This window comes from Phoca vitulina, unplaced genomic scaffold (genome assembly GCF_004348235.1).
Source record: "Phoca vitulina isolate PV1807 unplaced genomic scaffold, GSC_HSeal_1.0 scaffold127, whole genome shotgun sequence".
Classification (NCBI taxonomy): domain Eukaryota; kingdom Metazoa; phylum Chordata; class Mammalia; order Carnivora; family Phocidae; genus Phoca; species Phoca vitulina.
This window is the reverse complement of record NW_022589830.1, coordinates 26,619-44,736: the sequence shown is the minus strand read 5'-3', so window position 1 is coordinate 44,736 and position 18,118 is coordinate 26,619. Positions and strand designations below refer to the sequence as shown.

The 18,118-nt window shown below is 51.5% G+C and overlaps 1 protein-coding gene across 1 annotated transcript; it reads left to right on the top strand.

Moving 5' to 3' along the window:
• The first annotated feature begins 6,863 nt into the window (after positions 1 to 6,863).
• Positions 6,864 to 10,718, top strand: GDF2 (growth differentiation factor 2). The gene is made up of 2 exons (XM_032399056.1): positions 6,864 to 7,209; positions 9,775 to 10,718. The coding sequence occupies exons 1-2, from the start codon at positions 6,864 to 6,866 to the stop codon at positions 10,716 to 10,718; spliced, it is 1,290 nt and encodes a 429-aa protein (XP_032254947.1).
• Positions 10,719 to 18,118: the final 7,400 nt, after the last annotated feature.

The following is an 18,118-nucleotide window of genomic DNA, read 5'->3' as shown; positions in this document are numbered from 1 at the left end:
CTGGGAGATCAGGGTCACCACAAAATCCTACGGCTTCTGAGAGTCTTCATTTCTGGTTTACAAGGATGGGGGATGGGCTGGGAGGATCACCCCTGTGTCCAGCCATGCAGGGGCTCCACGGTTGTGCCAGGATGGATGTTACCCAGCGGTGATGACTTTGGAGTGTGCTGGAAGGAACTGGTGTCTTCGGTGACCACTGACCTTTATAAAGCGCCATGCAGTTTAGATACGGCATCTTGTTTAGGCTCGCAGCAACCTTGCAACTTAACTACCCAACTGGTGCCACAGAAAAACAGCTCAGGACAGGTAAATAATATGGCCACCACCAATGTCTTACCAAGACCACGGGCCATGTCAGCTTTGACACCCAAGGCTGCCTGATTCAAGGCCTATATGGCTGGAGCTGCTCCCCAGCTTCCCGGACAGTGACCATCCCCCCCCCCACCAGCCAATTAGGGTTTTCCCAATGGCACTGAGTGACTTATAATAAAGCAAGGTTTAGAAAGAAATGTTTATATGAAACAATTTTTTCTTCCTCTTAAAAGCCAAATAGCAGCATCACATTGTCATAAAAGCAAAAGGCTCCAGCACACAGCCTAGACGTGCATGGGTCCCTGAGGTCACCCAACTTCATCTGTGTCAGTTTGGAGGAAGCTGTGTGGGGGCTTGCCAGTGAGCCCGATTCCTGAATGTTTATATGCTCTGAAAGGGTAGGGTCTCGTAGATTAATTCATGTGACAAATAGAGACAGGACAACTGAAAGCCAGGAACTTTAAGGCAGGGGGGAAACTTTGGAAAACTTCTGATGTAACCTTTTTTCCTAACAAATGGGGAAACTGAGTCCAGGGGCTACCAAGTGTCTAACCTGAGGCATTCCACCAGGTGCCTCTGTATGTCTAAGTCACTCATAAAATGCCACACGAGCCGTAGCCTGTAACTAATGCTTCTTCCGTGGCCAGGATGCATGCAGGGCCAGGCTGGAAGAGTCTGCAGAAGTCTGGGGTGGGGGTGGGCGGGTATGAGGAGGGGGCTCCAGTGGGAGAGGAATGGAGTTGATTCCAGCAGGATGGGAGAGCTGGACCGGTTGGTGGCATAAAGACAATGTAGGTGCCAGCTTGTGCAAAATGCATTTAGGGGCTGGACAGGATTCTGGGGAGAGGACCAGCAGGACAGGACCAGCTTGCCGGCCCTGGCTGTTCAAGGCTATTTCCTTTTACCAAAAGCTGGAAGCATAAAATCCTTCACTGATAAACTGGTGCCCCTGAGATTTTTATTCCCTTTCTCTCTCTTACTCTCGGAGAGAATGATGCTCATTCCAGCTTTCCAGTATTTTTCCTTCCCTCTCCATTCTAACCCCACCCTAAATCCCTCGGTCTGTGCCAGCAGTCCTGTCTGTATGAGTAGGGGTGAGCGGGGAATGCACCTGTCTGTTCAAGTATTTAGCGGCTACTGTGTGCCCCATCCCGTACTAGGCAGTGTAGACATACTTTATCTCTTGGAAGGCTTGTACAAATTTCCTCTTTTATCACATCCAGTGTGCAGATTTGAATGTGCATCAGAATCAGATGGAGGGCTTGACCAGGTTGCTGGCCCTGCTTCTAGAGTTGCTGACCCAGGCTAAGATTTTGCATTTCTAACCAGTTTTCAGGCGCTGCTGCTGGAGGGCCAGGAACCCCACTTTAAGAACCAGTGTTCCAGTAAATGTGCTGACCAGCTGGGCACAGTCCTGAGACTGATGCCGTCCATGCCAGATGCGAGCAGGGTCTCCCAGAGGCTACGTTCAGAGCTGGGAAGGGACCTAGCCCCTGCTCGGCCTGACTCATTCTCTCCTTACAGCCTCAAGGTGGGTCCAGTTTTCATTCTCTGGGCAACGTGTGGGTGAGTGTGGAGTTTGAGCAGCTCACAGGAACAGGTGTCTTCCTGGCATACCTTCTGGGCCAGAGGGGCTCCTGACCCCCTGGTGGCAGCTGTAACACAGAAATTCAGGCTGATCCTGTCCCGCCTCCATAAAGGAAGGCTGAAGTCTGTCTGCTGGAGAGATGAGCTTCAGCGGTCCTTGAAATAAATGGATGAGTCAGGTGTGCCTCTCTTATTCATTGAATTGGACTTGTCCCATAGCAATTGCATGTGATGACTCTATTTCTGTGACTCACAAGTCGTGGGAGAGATGGTACTACAGGGGCTTTGGTTAAACACGACCATAGCATAGTAATGCCAAACTATCTGGGCATCAGTTACGGACAGGAAGACAAGGCTGGGTCAGCAACCACTGGGGCAGAGCCAGCCTGACCAACACAATGCCTGGAGTACCCTGAGGTGTTCAAGGACATGTGCAGAGACGAGCATGGAGGCCTGCCCAGAGGAGGCATCCAATCCACCATGAACACAGGGCCTGCTCTCTGGCCATGTCAAATTGCAGGAAGGATGTGCCAGCTCAAGCCAACAGCCGACAGGGGTCCCACGGCCCGTCATAGTGGTTGTCAGATGAATCCAAATGTCTGAGTGCTGTCACTCAGAACACAGAGGCTGTGTGGTGGAGGGCAGTCCTGAGCAGGCACTGAAAGGCAGGGGGGACTGGCCCAGGTGGAGGGCAGTGGGGAAGAGCATTCCAAACTGAAAGCACACCCAAAGCAGGAGCTCTGCAAAAGGGAAGGGCAGAGCCACTCCAGCAGTAACAAAGACAGGGGTGGAAGTTCAGACAGTGTATAGACAAGAGCAAGAATAAGTACTTGCTGAATGCTCACTGTGTGTCAGGCTCTGTAGTAAGGGCACTCGGCATTCCTGAGGAGCACCCAGGCCTCTGTGGATCACTTTGGCCCTCTCCTGGACACACAGCGCAGAACCAAACATGATTCCTGAGCACGGCCCTGGACAGATGTGGGTACGAGGCAGCTACCACTGTACCTTCCAGAAAGCTGAAGTCCAGACTCTGGTATGGCTCATCAAAACATGGAGAAAATAGAGTCCAGCTCAGCTAGCAAGGCAAATTAACATTTTTTGTTCATCACATTACTAAAGACTAGTAAGAACAACCGCTGAGGGTGGGAAGACAGGTGCTTAGGGTCTGCTAGTGGAAGTGAGTAATAAAAGAGCATTTCTGGAAAGCAACTTGCGGTGTTTACCAGGAGCTTTGAAGTCGTTTGCATACACTTTGACTTAGACATCCCTCTTCTGATGAACCGTCTTAAGAAAATAATATAAAATATAGCCTATAACAATGTGCCTTGCAACATTATCTTAATAAATAGCCTAATTGTCCTGCAGTTGGAGAATGTTGGATACATTAGGATAGGTCCATACTGTTGGATATTATTCAGTCATTAAAAATGAAGCATATGAAAATTTTTCATGGCATGGGAAGATACGCCATCCTTCAGCAGTGGTTTCTGCCGGGGACCAGATCTAGACCCCTCTCGGGGATTATCCCAATCCGATTCTCATTCCTTGCGGCTAGCGCCATCACCCCCGTCTAAGCCAATCAGCACATTGTATTCCCCTCGTTCACCGTGGTTGGCTAGGGCATGGGCAGATCACCCAATCAGGACCAAGAAGCCGCCCTGAGACTAACGGGATCTTCCTGGAGAAGAGGCTTTTGCTCCCGGCCCCCCACCCCAGGCCCCCGCCCCCGTGTGAACCGGATGTAGTGTGGCCCTGCTGCCGCCATCTTGCCAAAACAGGGAGGCGGAGGGTGAAGACCACACAGTGAAGGCAGCTCTGGGCGTGGAGAAAACATCACTACAACTTTGCCTGGACTCTGGACCAGGCTGTGCTAAAGTCAAACCTTCCCTGGACTTTGCAGCTTTCATTAGTTAGCCATAATCCACTTTGCTTAAAACCGTCTGGATTCTGCTTTTCTGCAATCTACCACAAAAAGAACTCTAAGTGATATACTTTTTTAAAATTATTTTTTTTAATTGTGGTGAAATATACACATCATAAAATTTACCATCTGCAGCTCAGTGGCATTTGGCACATTCACATTGTTACGTAACCACCACCGCCATCCCTCTGCAGCGTCCTTCCATCTTGCAAACCTAGAATTCTGTACCCACTCCCCCTCGGAACAAGGTCTCTGAAATCACACCACTTTGAGGAGAGTGGGAGTCTGAGCTGGCAGCACAGGCTCCCTACAAGAACCTACAGGTTTGTGAGAAAGGGCAGAATGGGATCAGAATGTGGCCGCAGATGGCTTCTTCTCTCGCCCCAGCTACCCGCCTTTTGAAGAATGGTAAGCCTGGGAGTGTGCCTAAGAAACCTGTTATCTCGGTGCCCAAAGTGTGGGACATTATGGAGACCTGGGAAGAAACTTGAACAAGCCAGGGCATCCCAGCAGCTGTTCTCAAGCAGCTGTTAGATGTGCGGGACCCATGTCCAACAGCAAAACCAAGTGTCATTAAGAAGCAACAGCAGGTGGGACCTGCTAGAACCCCTTTCTCCCTCACCACTTCTAGCATTAAGAAGCTGGACTGATACCATCCCACCTCCACCTCTTTTGGACTAAATAAACCTGTAGGGCTCTTGGACGATGTAGGAAATGGATCAGACTTCCTGATAATATGGATCAGGAGGCCTGATGCAATTAGTCAAAAATAGTAAAGGAAGGACAGGTGGATGTATTGATACCCTGAGCTTATTGGGCAGGTAACTCCAGAAGTACACAGCCCTGGGGGCATCACCCACGTTATAGTCTACGTGACCGATGCCTCCTGGCAGGGCTCATGTGCAGCCTCCACAGCCAAATGTGGTGACCCCACATCTAAACAGGTCCACGGAACTTTATTTGAGATCTCATATCCAAAACTATCAGAAAACCTGAAGTTCCTTTTCACTCCTTTCATGGCAAAACTTGATCCGAATGGATATTTGTGTTTTTATTTGTTTCACTGCAGAAATATCAATGTATTTGGTTATAAGGTATTGTCCCCAACCCCACTGGGAATATTACAGCATATATGCCATACCAAATTTCCAAGATCTGCAAATTTCTGAATCTCAAAATACTCCTGGACAAAAGGGTTGTAAATAGGGGATTGCGGAGCTGCATATACTGGATTTCAAAATATTAACTGTGGGCATCACTGGTGAGACTAGGTTATTTTTATTTCCTTCTTTATAATGTTTTGCATTTCCCAAATCATCTGTACTATATACTACTGTTACAGTCAGAAAATAAGATCTACCATATTTTTAAGAAAACATCAGGTAGCAGTCCCTTACGCTCCCCTGACTACATTCAGCCACCCCCATGTATCTCTTGGCTCCACCTCTTGAATGTGGCCTGTTTCTGGGCTGCCCCCAGGAACTGGAGCACCATGGGGGATGCCGGCTTGGCTCTCTAGCTCCTCCCAGGCCCTCTTTGATGCATACTGCAGCTCCATTTCCAGGCTCTGCACCCCTTCATCCTTTCCCTGCCCTAGCAAGTTCTTGCACTGAGCTGGCTCAACGCCCAGTAGGCTTCCTGCCCCCTATCCAAGCAACACTTCTAAGCTGCATCCCTTCCCATCCACCCTCCCTCGACAGTGTCCCCAAAGAATGGGGACAGCAAGTTCTGTCCAGGCCCTGCAACGCTGAGGCTCCTGGTTTCACCCTTCCCCCATGAGGGGTGGGAGGAACGCTGGGCACACACTGGGATCCCTGACCTCTGCCCCCTGGCCTGACGTGGCCTCTCCTCCATCTTCCTGAAGCTGCTCGGCTCAGTGCTGCCTCTCCCCGGGAGGCCTGCCAGCACAGAAAAACTTCATGTTCAAATCCTCCTCTGAGTAGACCCCCTGACGTTTATAACTATCCCCATTTTCTTTAGCTCAGTCAAACCCACACAGAATGGGAATGGACAGAGTCTACGTGTGGGCACAATGCCCTTAGCATAACACAGACCCCGGGACCTCACAGACCCCTACTGGGCTGCAGCTTGTCAGCCTCCCGGAGCTAGGGGGACAGCTCCTGGACATGTGCTGGTCTTAGGGCTTCCCCGTTCCCCTTCCTTCCTTTCCCCAGACTGCTTGCTTCTCCTGGCTGACAAGTGTGGCCCAAGCAGCCACCCAGCTGACACGAGGGACAGAGCTCTTCTGGGGACCGGGCAGCAGGTCTCAGGGTGGGTGTGGTGTCCCCTGGAGAGCGGGCTGGGGAGGCGCAGGGTACAGCCAGAATGCGCCTGCCCAGCTGACCAGGCTTGTGGAGACTGCCGTGATGTTTAGCACACAATCATCTTTGATTTCTCACATGTCTTTGCTAAACCCGAAGCTCAGAGAGGTGAAGCGACACTTGTGGGCAGTAGATGAGGGAGCCAGGATTTGAGCCCTCCTCTCAGGCCTCCTACTCACCCTGGGGGACCCTGCCCGTCACCCACCCCACCCACCGTTTGCCACGGTCTCCTGAGAGTTTTGTGTTGTTTCTATATTTGGAGGACTTTTTGGTCTTGTCTGTTTCCTGGATTCTCTGTTTGTATGGCCCTGGAGATAGAGCATGTGTCACCCTGTCTCAAGATTCTTCAGAACGGAGCTGGCAAGGAAATGAGAGAGGATCCTAATTAGGGGGTGATAACCCCACAGAGAAATTCAGATTCTCTGCAGCAGGCTGTGTCCTTCCCACAAGCCCTGTGTGTTTGTCAGATGTTTATAGAGCATTCATTAACGGAGAGCTCCCTTAGATAAGAGGTGGGAGCACGGCATCGAGAGCCAGATAAGAGCAAGGGGAGGCCACTCCGGGGACCGCGGGTGAGAGCCTGTGAACTGGCCCGGGGGCTCGTGCAGAGCCATGGGCAGGAAAATGCGGGCCCGCTCCTTCCGGGCTCCTCCCTGCGCCCGCTAACACACCCGCGGCCGCCACCCGCAGTCTCCTGTCCAGGGCGACGGCGCCGTCCCAAGATGTGCTGCAGGGCGCTCTGGGTGGCCCTGCCTGTGCTCTCCCTGCTGGCAGGCTGTGCACCAGGGAAGCCCCTGGAGAGCCGGGGGCGGGCGTCGGCGGGGGGAGATGCCCACCGCTTGCTCGGGGGGCCCGGAGGTGAGCGGGAGGGGGGCACCTTCGACCTGAGGATGTTCCTGGAGAACATGAAGGTGGATTTCCTGCGCAGCCTCAATCTCAGCGGTGTCCCTTCCCAGGACAAAACCCGAGCGGAGCCACCCCAGTACATGATCGACCTGTACAACAGATACACCACCGACAAGTCCACGACGCCCGCGTCCAACATCGTGCGCAGCTTCAGCGTGGAAGGTAGAGTCGGCTCCGTCAGGGCACCCCCGGGTGGGGGGGGGACGCGGGGCTCAGGGCTGCGCTGCCCTGTCCGGTAGCCACTGCACGTATGAGGCCCTTTAAGTTTTAATTTAAATGAATTAAAATGAAATAAAATTAATAACTTAGTTCACTGGCTTGGGTTCAGGTGCTCATGGTCATGTGTGGCTAATGGCTACCTTACAGGATGGTGCGGAGTACAGCACATTTCCATCATGGCAGAAAGTTCTACTGGACAGCTCTGCTGTAGAAGGTTCTCCTGCCCTGGGCCCAGTGCCAATTTTACACATTAGGTGCCACAAGAATGCCAGCTCCCTTTCGTCCATCCCTTCTCTTCGTCCCCTTCCCTACTTTGAAACAGACAACTAATTTAGCTTTCAATCAATTGGTGTATTTTTTAACTTTGAAAGAATGTCTGTTTCTCCCCCATCAGAAAGTATCTACAAGTCTGATAAATTTTTCTGAGAGAGAAACAGTGGAGGACAACTTAGTGATTTTCTAAATATAAAATGATTTACCTGATTTGAAAGGGCTGGAAGACAACAAACATCGATTTAGGGCTTCCGTCCTCTAATTCACACGACGTAGGTGAAATGATTTTGTGAGCATGGCAGCCAAGCCTTGCAGATGCTGAGGGAACTTGCCCAGGTCACACAGTGGTTCGGCAGTTGGATTCCGACACAGGCCCCACATGCCTACAAAGCTCGGGCTTTTCCTGCTGCTGCTGTCTCTCTGAACACCCAGGCACATGGGGCCTCTCTCCTCCCGGGCTTGACACCTGCAAACCCCTAACAGGCCTGGCTCAGTGCCACCGCAGGCCAGACCTGCCCAGCCTGCAGAGCACATGCCCCGTCTGAAGGATGCCATAGTCATGATGGATGCCCAGCAGTGCTGAATTTTTTGATTGCCCAGAAGAAGAAAAATCCAGATTTCTCTGGATTTTATGTGAACTTGCCTGATTTGTAAAATATTAGCTTAATTTTAAAAAATGCAATCTGCAGATTACCCAGATGCTGCCAACATCTCACCATGCCCATAGGGCATGACTGTAGCCTGTGCTTTAGGAAAAGGCTGAGCTTCGTTGTCTGGACCTACTCACCAAATCCCATAGTCTGGGAGTCCAGCGTTTGGTGCCATCTCGATGATCATCCCCTCCCTTGCCCAGCATTGTCCATGTCCCCAGAACAAGTTTTCTGACTCAATCCTAGCTCTGCCTGTGGCCTGCATTCCTGTGACGGCCAGTTTGTGCTTCCCTCCATAGATGGTCCAAGTGCAGCTCAGGTAGGGAGGCTGTTTGTTTTCTAGATGTGGGATGTGGTCCCACAGCGATTTTCAAAGCATGGCACAGTAAGAGCACAGTAGGCCATTAATGCTCATAGACCCCATTCACTATGCACACGTGTTCTGCCGGAGCTGGAATGGCAGGCACATCTGTGCTGGGTGAGGGCCGTGTGCTTTGAGGGGGGCATGCACGTTGGGGAGGAGGGCCTGGAGAGAACACAGAAATATTGATTGAGCATCAACTATGAGCCAGGGACAGTGTTAGTAAGTCTATATGCCACCTTGTGGAAGTCTCACACTAACCCTGGAAGGCAGGTAGGATGAGCCCCATTCTACAGATGAGGAAACTGAGGCAAGGAGAGACTCAGGACTTCTCCAAGGTCACAAGCCTAGGAAGGGGCTGAGTCCAGATTAGCACTGCAGTCTGTCAGACACCGCTGGATTTCACAGCAGCACGCAGACTCCCCTCATGTTTTGACTTCGTAATTGTGACCAAGCCATGGCGTAACAGAGATGTCCTGAGGGCTGTGTGCCGGCCAGGAGAAGTTGGAAACTGAGAAAATTGTGTAGCTAAAAGCTAAGCCCCATTTTTGCCTAACATGACAAAGCAATCGAGGCTAATCTGTTTTATTTTTTTCCTCAAACATTAAAAAAAAAAAATCCACTTTCACTTCACTCAGAAATAAGGATTCTGAATGATTTCTATGCCCTTTAAGTTGCTGAGATTTTTAACATTGTCTTAATGTTGGACATGCACCATCCTCTCCCAGGGTATCTGCTTTAACATCACACACTCAAGATCTACACTCTGAGGCTGACAATATGCTTTGCTATGTTGTTTATTTGACTCTTTTTTTTTTTTTTTAATGTGAAGAGCTTTGTAGGATGTGTGCACTTGGCAGTTAAACAGCCTAAATCCCATCTCCACACCTGTAAAAGTGGAATAATAATTAGATCCTCCCAGGGCCACTGTGAAGAACAAAGTGAAATACAGAATGCAGCTTCTAGTGCAATACTGGGCAGAGTAGATGCTCACTAAAGAGCTGGACCTGACAACTCCAAAGCAAGGCATCTCTTGCCTCTGTTTTTCTTTGGAGGATCCCAAATATACCTTTCGAAATTCTCTTCTACATTAAGGGCTTAAGTGAAACCAAGTAAAGACTTGATAGAGTAGGTCAATGTCATCCTGGACGCCCTCTGACCCAAGTCATGAGTCCCAGTTTTGGTGTCATGAAAGATGACCATCACTATGTACTTGCATTTCAGATGCTGTCTCTATCACAGCCACAGAGGACTTCCCCTTCCAGAAGCACATCTTGCTCTTCAACATCTCCATTCCTAGGCATGAGCAGATCACCAGGGCCGAGCTCCGACTCTATGTCTCCTGCCAAAGTCATGTAGACGCTTCCCATGAGCTGAGAGGCAACATGGCCATTTATGACGTTCTGGATGGAGCAGATGCCTGGGATGCTTCTGCAGGAACCAAGACATTCCTTGTGTCCCAGGACATTTTGGATGAGGGCTGGGAGACCTTTGAGGTCTCCAGTGCTGTGAAGCGGTGGGTCAGAGCAGACTCCACCAAGAGCAAAAATAAACTGGAAGTGACTGTGGAGAGTCACAGGAAGGGCTGTGACAAGCTGGATATCAGTGTCCCCCCAGGCTCCAAAAACCTGCCCTTCTTCGTTGTCTTCTCCAACGACCGCAGCAATGGGACCAAGGAGACGAGGCTGGAGCTCCGGGAGATGATCAGCCATGAACAGGACAGTATGCTCAAGAAGTTGTCCAAGAATGGTCCAGCAGAGGCAGGTGAAAACAAGGATGAGGAGGATGGGGAAGGTCACACGGCCACAGGGTCATCTTTAGCCAGACGGAAGAGGAGTGCTGGGGCCAACAACCACTGTCAGAAGACCTCCCTGCGGGTGAACTTCGAGGACATCGGCTGGGACAGCTGGATCATCGCACCCAAGGAGTACGATGCTTTCGAATGTAAAGGCGGCTGCTTCTTCCCCCTGGCTGATGACGTGACGCCAACGAAGCACGCCATTGTGCAGACCCTGGTGCATCTCAAGTTCCCCATGAAGGTGGGCAAGGCCTGCTGCGTGCCCACCAAACTGAGCCCCATCTCCATCCTCTACAAGGATGACATGGGGGTCCCCACCCTCAAGTACCATTATGAAGGGATGAGCGTGGCAGAGTGTGGGTGCAGGTAGTGCCGGCCTGCGGGCAGGGGGAAACAGGGTGGAGGGCTCCTGTGTCCCTCTGGGTATGACGGGGACTAAGTCTGCCTGCATGCCAGCCTGGAGGAGGAAAGGGAGTTGCCACGTCCTGGAGGTAAAGGCCTGCCCGCCCCGAGCATACACCACTGGGTCCAACCATAGGGGAAGGCAACGGCTGGGGGTGGGGGGTGGGGATTGGGGAGAAGAGGAAAGCCTAGAAGGATTGTTGGGGTGCAAGGGGTGACAATGAAAAGAGGACAAGAGAAAAATAATCCAGAGTCAGGAGAAAATAGCAGAAACGAGGCAGGGGAGTAAGGACAAATGAGGTGCAGAGATTTATGGGAATTAAAGGAGGCAAGAAGGACGGGGCACATTCCAATAACCTCAGGGAGTGAAGGGGACAGGGACAGCCATGTGCTCTACACCCATCATTTCACGGATTCCCACAACCCATTGAGATGGGTATTATGAGTCCCAATTTACACATGCAGAAACCAAAACGCAGGCAGTTCAAGTAACACCAGTCAGCAGCATGATTCCAACCCGTAGGTCTGCATAGGTCCGTCGACCACCAAAGCCCGGGAGCTTCTCAAATACCCCATCCAAGTTTATCAGGTCACCTTGCAGTGAAAGAACAGTTAGATTCTGGGAGGCGGGGAGCGTGGAGCAAGCTGGACTCAGCCCTGGCCAGTACCCACCAGTATGACTGGGCTGCTTGGAGCATCCAGGGCACAATCTGATTGCTCAGTGCCTGTGCTGCTTCAGTGGCCTAGTGCTTTTTAAGATGATGTTCGACTCTGGAAAAACTACCCCCCAAACCAACTGCAGGATTGCAGGATGGAGAGAGTGCGTGACGGGAGCCCTCGGCTTGCGGTATGCACTGGGGCTGGAGGTACTTGGACCCTCTGGTGCAGTGCTTGTCCCACCAGTGGCTCACACGGGGCCACCAGCTGCCCGTGGCCTCAAACTCTGAGACAGTTTGGGAAGAGCAGGCACAATCTCCCCTGAGGGATGGGGCAGCCTACAGCTCGCATGGCTGTGCTAATTGACTCAGCATAACCAGCTCACCCACATAACACGTCCGTGGGCTTCCCTCCCACCAGGACTCCATGGGAGACAGGACCTGGATTTGACTTTGTTGGAATAAATGTGCTCTTGCTTTGGTATTTGCTATGTCCCTACTTTTACTCCTTGGTGACTCTAGTGATGACGTCCAGCCTTCCTGGGTAAGGGTTCCCCATCCCTGAGGAGCTCAGGTCCTTACTGGCCACAGCCAGCTCTGCCCACACCTGCTGGCTTTCTTGAGCTGTGTGTGTTCAGCTTTGTCCTGGGTTTGGGCCTCAGGATTGGATTCAGCCCCCACTGACCCCAAGAGAGGACAGAGTTTCCATTTCCTCTGCGTTCCATTCCTCCTCTGACTCTAGAAGCCACACATGGAATGGGGTGGGGTTATGAGGAAGAGTCTGGAAGTGGTGAAAATTCCACTCCATGGCCTTTCTGACCACTGGCCAGAGCAGAGCCTCTGAGAGGCCTAGAGAGACCCGGACCTTTCCCACTGGTTGAAGCTCCCAGTATATATTTTTTTAAACAATGGTTTGTGTTAAATGTTTACATGGAACCAATGAACCAGCTTTAACACAATTAATACAAATTAATTAATTTAAATACAATTAATTACTGGAGTTGTAGAAAATACTAATTCCTGGTACAACAACGTCGCTCAATCATAAAGATGGACGGGGAACCTCTTTTAGTCCCGGTGGTGTACTTCTGTGCCTGCCTCAAAGTTTCATTGGGAAATAAAGTCAAATGTCTAAACTGTGGACTTCTCCTGAACGTCAGCTCTGGGCCTGATGGCCCCTCAATGCGGCAGCCTGCCTACCCCTCCCCTCAGGCCACAGTCAGCCCCATGCCTTCCCTGACCTCCCTCATGCCAGGGGAGGGAGGTCTGGGTCATGAGTCACCCCTGCCCAATGGCCTGGGGCCTGCTCCACTATTCCAGCACCAGCTCCCACTACACTCCCACTCAAGGCCCAGCTCCAGCCTCAGGGCCACCCCCTCAGTCTCAGGCGACTGCCCTGGCCACCCCACCCCCAGCTGTACAGCCCAAGTCACCTTCTGTGAAGGCCCGACTCTAGAGCCACCCCCTCTGGCCCCCTCCTGATGCGCCAGCTCTGATCTTCCCACTCTGAGGAGCACTACAGTGCTTCTGTCTTGTGGCTGCTATGGGCTCGGCATCTCTTGTCCTAAGCCTCCTGCGGTGCCACGTCCTCTGGGGACAGGGCCTGAGAGCCTCTGGCCTGGGTCACTCTCAGAAGGCTGCCATGGGCTGTGGTTCAGGGCAGACTGACTTGGACAGATGTGCTGGGAAATGAACTTGCAAGGAGCACCCCCAAAAATGCTGTCTGGCTTCCATTTCACTGGTTATTCTTCCCACCAGGTTCCCCAAACCTTTTCACCCCCAGAACGAAATGCAACAGCGCCATCCTCTGGACACTCTGTTACGTGGCTAGTTAGCCCTCGGCCTAATGACCAATTTTACTGCGGCGCGTGTAACATTTCCTAGAACGTTTCATTTTTGTCATATCAGGGCGGTGATATTATCACTATCACACGTATGAAGAAGCTAAAGCCCAGCAAAGTGACCAGTTTGGTAGGGCGGATCGGCTGTCCCCTGTTCTTCGTGTGACCTCCCTTCTGGGCGAGGAGCAAGAGGAGAGTGAAAGGCTCAGGGATGGCAAGCAGAAAGCCACAGGCAGACACAGAGAGACAGTGAGATGGGGTTGGTGTGGAGAGATCATGAGAAGAGCCAGGGAGGAAAGCTGGGGGGCTCCCCGAGCAGCAGGACAGGCTGGGAACTTGCACTCGCTAGCTCAAACAACAACCATAGAATAAAAGACATTTTTATCCTGACTTTTGCAAATGAAGAGGAGATGGAGGCTTTTGGAGGCTTCACACTTTGCTCAGAGCCACTAGCCAGGAACTGCTGGAGCCAGGATTTGAACCCCTGTTGTGATGCTAACCCCAAGTTCTCTCTGCTGCACTGGCCTCTGTCCTGATGACCTTCTTCAAGGTAAAGACACATGAGCAGGAAGAATTAAAGACAAAGCCTGTGCTCTCTTGGGCAAGTGCCACCTTCCTGTGGACTCTGCCCTCCTTGGTCACTGCCTCTCTTGCCCCACTTAGGCAGGTGTGGGAGGTCACATCTCTGGTCAGCCAGACACCAATTCACAGGAGAAGGTGGAGAAGGACACCCTTCTCCCCTTTGATTAACGTTCTATTGGCAAGGTCACGAAGTGGTAAAGTAGGCAATCAGTTAGACCTGAGCTGGAGGCAAGGACAGTGATAAATAGTTCACACATTAAATGCCTCCACACACAACATCCTGACACTGTGGCCTCCAAGACCCCTCGTGGCTCCCAGGACCCCGGGGGCTGACAGACCAAGAGCCACAGGTGCGTAATAGGCACTCTCCTCTTCCACCTCTGCCCCAGGGTAACCCCTAGACTCATTATTATGCATTTGCATTGCAGTTTTAGCCCCCTCCCCCATGTGGAAGGCTATCACGACAGTTCTGGTACAAACCTTGTAGGGTCAAAAACTCCCCCTCCCAACCTGTTGGAGGAGTTTCCCAAATGATTAGAAACATCCTCCATTAGAGACCACCCTGTCTGTCCATGACCCAAGACCCAGCTCACACAAAAAAGAAAGGACCCCTGTAGCCTCAGGGTAGATGCCACCTCTGGGCCTGCCCACTCTCCCACCTTAAGGGTGTATTATCCTTACTAAACTGCTTTGTGCTTGCTCCTTCCCTTCTGGCTGTCCTTACTGGAGCACGGATCCTCATGTAAATCATTCATGGCAAATCCAAGAACTGAGACCTCCATTCACACAACACAGACTCTCCTACTGGTAACAGAAACACTGTGGCTTGTACCTCTTCCAGAATTCTATCAAAATTAGGAGAAAGCAGGAATCCCTGGGTCAATCCTTCCTTGCAGCTTTCTCTTTCCAAGCCCAGCTGAATTCCCATGTGAGCGGGGCCAATATAGGCGGGTATGGGAGGTCACATCTTCTTTCCCATGTTCGAAGGCTGTGATTACATATCTACCTTGTCTGATCAGCGCCCTCTGTCCTGGACATCAGTTCCTCCCCAGGGCGTAGTTAGGAGTCCGGGGTGAGCCTACTTCCATGGGTGCTGCCCTCAGCAGACTCCAGCCTTTAGCTGGCACTGAGCAACATGAGGAGAGGTCCCTACTGGCCTCTTCCCTACAGGGAACCTGCACTGCCTGCTCTCTAGAAGGCACACAAGTGTGCGGCGTGGCCTGGGCAGTAGCATGGGGCCCGCTTGGTTTCATGTTCTCCCGTCGCCATCTTGAAATTCACAATAATTTTTGAACAAGGATCCTGCATTTTCATTCTGCATTTGGCCTCACACATCAGTGTAGCTGACACTGAATGCATGTGTGCAGTCAGCATCTTGGTTTCCCAAGTCCCAGGGCCCCCCTGGAGGCTACTTCAGGCCTCAACATTGATGTGATCCCAATGTGCCAAGGAGTCTGAGCTTTGCAGCTGAGAGCTTGCCCTGGGGTCTGAGTGAAAGGACCGGCCATGCCCCCTTCTCCCTGGTGCACACTGAGGAGGCCCAAAAGCTTCTCCAGCTTGTGACCAAAGGCTCTCAAAGGCAAGCCTATTATATCATTATGGCAACTCCTTGGGGGACCAAGGTTGCTGAGAAGGTTTAGAGCAGCCTGACACAAAGGGGTCTGGCTTTTCCCAGACTTGCCTTAATGTGGAGACTGGAGTTTGCAAACTCTAGGCTTTGTACACCAGCTCCTAGCACCTGTGCACCACAGACCCCTTCAGGACCATCAGCTGACAGCTCACCTCTTCCCAGGAGTTGTTCTTGGCTGCCTACAAGGAATAACTCGCCCAGATTATGTTCCCTCCTCATGGACAACCTTCATCCAATGACTGATTGTGTGGGGTATGAAGGTCTGGCCCCTGGCTTCGATTTGGGGTAACTCTTATTTTTTTAAGTAGGCTCCACGCCCAGCATGGAGCCCAATGTGGAGCTCGAACTCACAACCCTGAGATCGAGACTTGAGCTGAGATCAAGAGTCGGACACTCAACCGCTGAGCCACCCAGGCACCCCCACTTTGGGGTAATTCTTAAAGGGCCATCCCCACTCCAGAGCCCCTCGAAGTTGGCTGAGGTCCCCATGACAGCTGTATCACATTCAACTTCTCTCTCTGTCCAGTCCAACATCCTCCCCTCCCTGACAGGCACAGCTCCTACCCGTGTGCCTCCTGCTCATTCTGTTTCTCCGGGAACCTGACCTGCAACAGAACAAATATCCATCAGTGGGGAATCATCGACAAAGGGATGGCACACGCATATGGTGAAATGAGGTAGGGCAATTAAAAAGCCAACTAGTTGATGTGCGCCAGGATGGCTAGATATCAAAAATACCATGCAGTGGAAAAGAGCAAGCTGCAGAGTGAGATGTGCAGGGTGATACTAGTTACGTCAACAAAAACCCACCGAGGGACATGCAGACACACACGGAAGTAGTTTATAAAAGGGCTAGGAGGACATACGGCAAATAGCAGGAAGGTGAGGAGTATCAAAAAGACATCTTGCTTTATCCATAAAGGTCTTTTTTTCCTTCTGTGATTTTTTTAAAAAGATACATAAATAGGAACAAGAAAGGCAGTAAATAAACAGAGTTGAGAGTGTTGGTTTAGGGTGGTTCAAATACAACGTCCGAGGTGCGACCTCCCCGTGGGAGCCAGAGAGCATTCCTGGGTCTGCAGAGCGGGACAGTGAGTGTGTGAGCTCTGTGGCCGTCACAGGACTCCAGTGTCACGCTCACATTCTGGAGGCAGTGCTGGGCCCCACCTCCCAGAGCCTTCAGGGTCTTCCATGTCAATGCTGGACTCTCCTTCCTTTGCTGGACAAGGCTCCGGCCAGGCAGCAGCTCAGGGGGCTGGCATGTGGGTTGGGGGTGGGGGGGCTCTGACAGGAACCCAGGACTGAGCAGGGTGGTGTCTCAGTGCCACTGGGAGACGCTGTCACACACACACACACACACACACACACACACACACACAACGGCAGGATAACCTTCCACAGCTTGTTCCCTTGAAGAGGTATTGAAAAGACATGGCAAGACTCTAACAACATATTTGACCACGACCTCCTCTCTTGGAAATTGTGAACTAGCATCAGTGAACAGTGTTCTACATGGGGAACTACTGACAGATACGTGCCACACAAATAGCGGGAAGCAGTGGAAGCAGAGAATAAACTGAAACAAGCATATGTCCCAACTTACCAGCTAAATGCCAAACATATGTCCAGCAGCCACAGCATTGCTGGCCCTGAGGGTGGGGCCCCGGGGCCACCCACCAACCCAGGATCCCAGAGGGGAAGGGCCTGTGACTACGCTACGCAGTCTGTCCAGGGGCAGTCCTGGGGCCCTCCTAAGATGCAGGATGGATTATGCACAGCATGTTGGCTACACTGGAAAAAAATCTGTTGGTCTGAAATTGCAGACACAGGCAGAAGAGTCAGCTTCCAGTCCCCCGAGGGGGTTCCCACCTTAGAAGTTTCTCGTTCTGCCAGACCACCCAGGGAATGCACGGCCATAACACTGGTAGTCAGTCTCCATGAAGATCCATCAAGCATTCTTTCTTCAGACTATGAATTTGCTCATCAGATCTGCAAAATTACCCTCCAGCTGCAGGCAACAACGACCCTCATTCTTGTTAACTGTGCTGCCATTAAGGCAGAATGTGAGCTGCTTTTGAATTCTTCACTTCCCATGTTCTGCCTCTGACCATTTCTGTCTTTCCCTCTCTCTTTGTTTTACAATAAGCATCATTTGTTTGGGGAGATTTAAATTAAATGTAAAAAGACAGGGGATTTGGAGGAGGCAAGTGGCATCACCCAGGAGACTGCAGCAGTCGGGGCCGATAGAGGATGGAAGGCAGAGGGGTCCTTTAGACAGACCCGGGACTTCAGTGAGACACCTTGTCCGGACCCAGAGGACACAGGGCATAAGGGCTGTTGGCATCATTTAACAGGATCTCAAGCCTAGCTTAGCCCTGTGGAGGGTATGGACCCCAAAACATGGCCACGACCTAATCCCCAGAACCTGAGTGTAGCCTCATATGGCACGAAGAGTGACTGTCACTTTAGTGGCAGAAGATGTGATGAAGGATTTTGAAAGGAGGACCATACTCTGCATTATCCAGGTGGGCCCTAAATGCATTCATGTGTATCCTAATGAGATAAGGAAGAGGATTGACAAAAGAAGAGGAGGCCATGTGACTACAGAGACAGAGATTGGAATGGTGCAGCCCCCAGATGCCGGAAAAGGTGAAGGACA

What these genes read in the sequence shown, in the direction of transcription:
- GDF2 (XM_032399056.1), top strand. Translation starts at nt 6,864, where the DNA reads ATGTGCTGCAGGGCGCTCTGGGTGGCCCTGCCTGTGCTCTCCCTGCTG. An exon ending in GCGCAGCTTCAGCGTGGAAG is followed by an intron (nt 7,210 to 9,774) that starts GTAGAGTCGGCT and finishes CTTGCATTTCAG; the next exon opens with ATGCTGTCTCTATCACAGCC.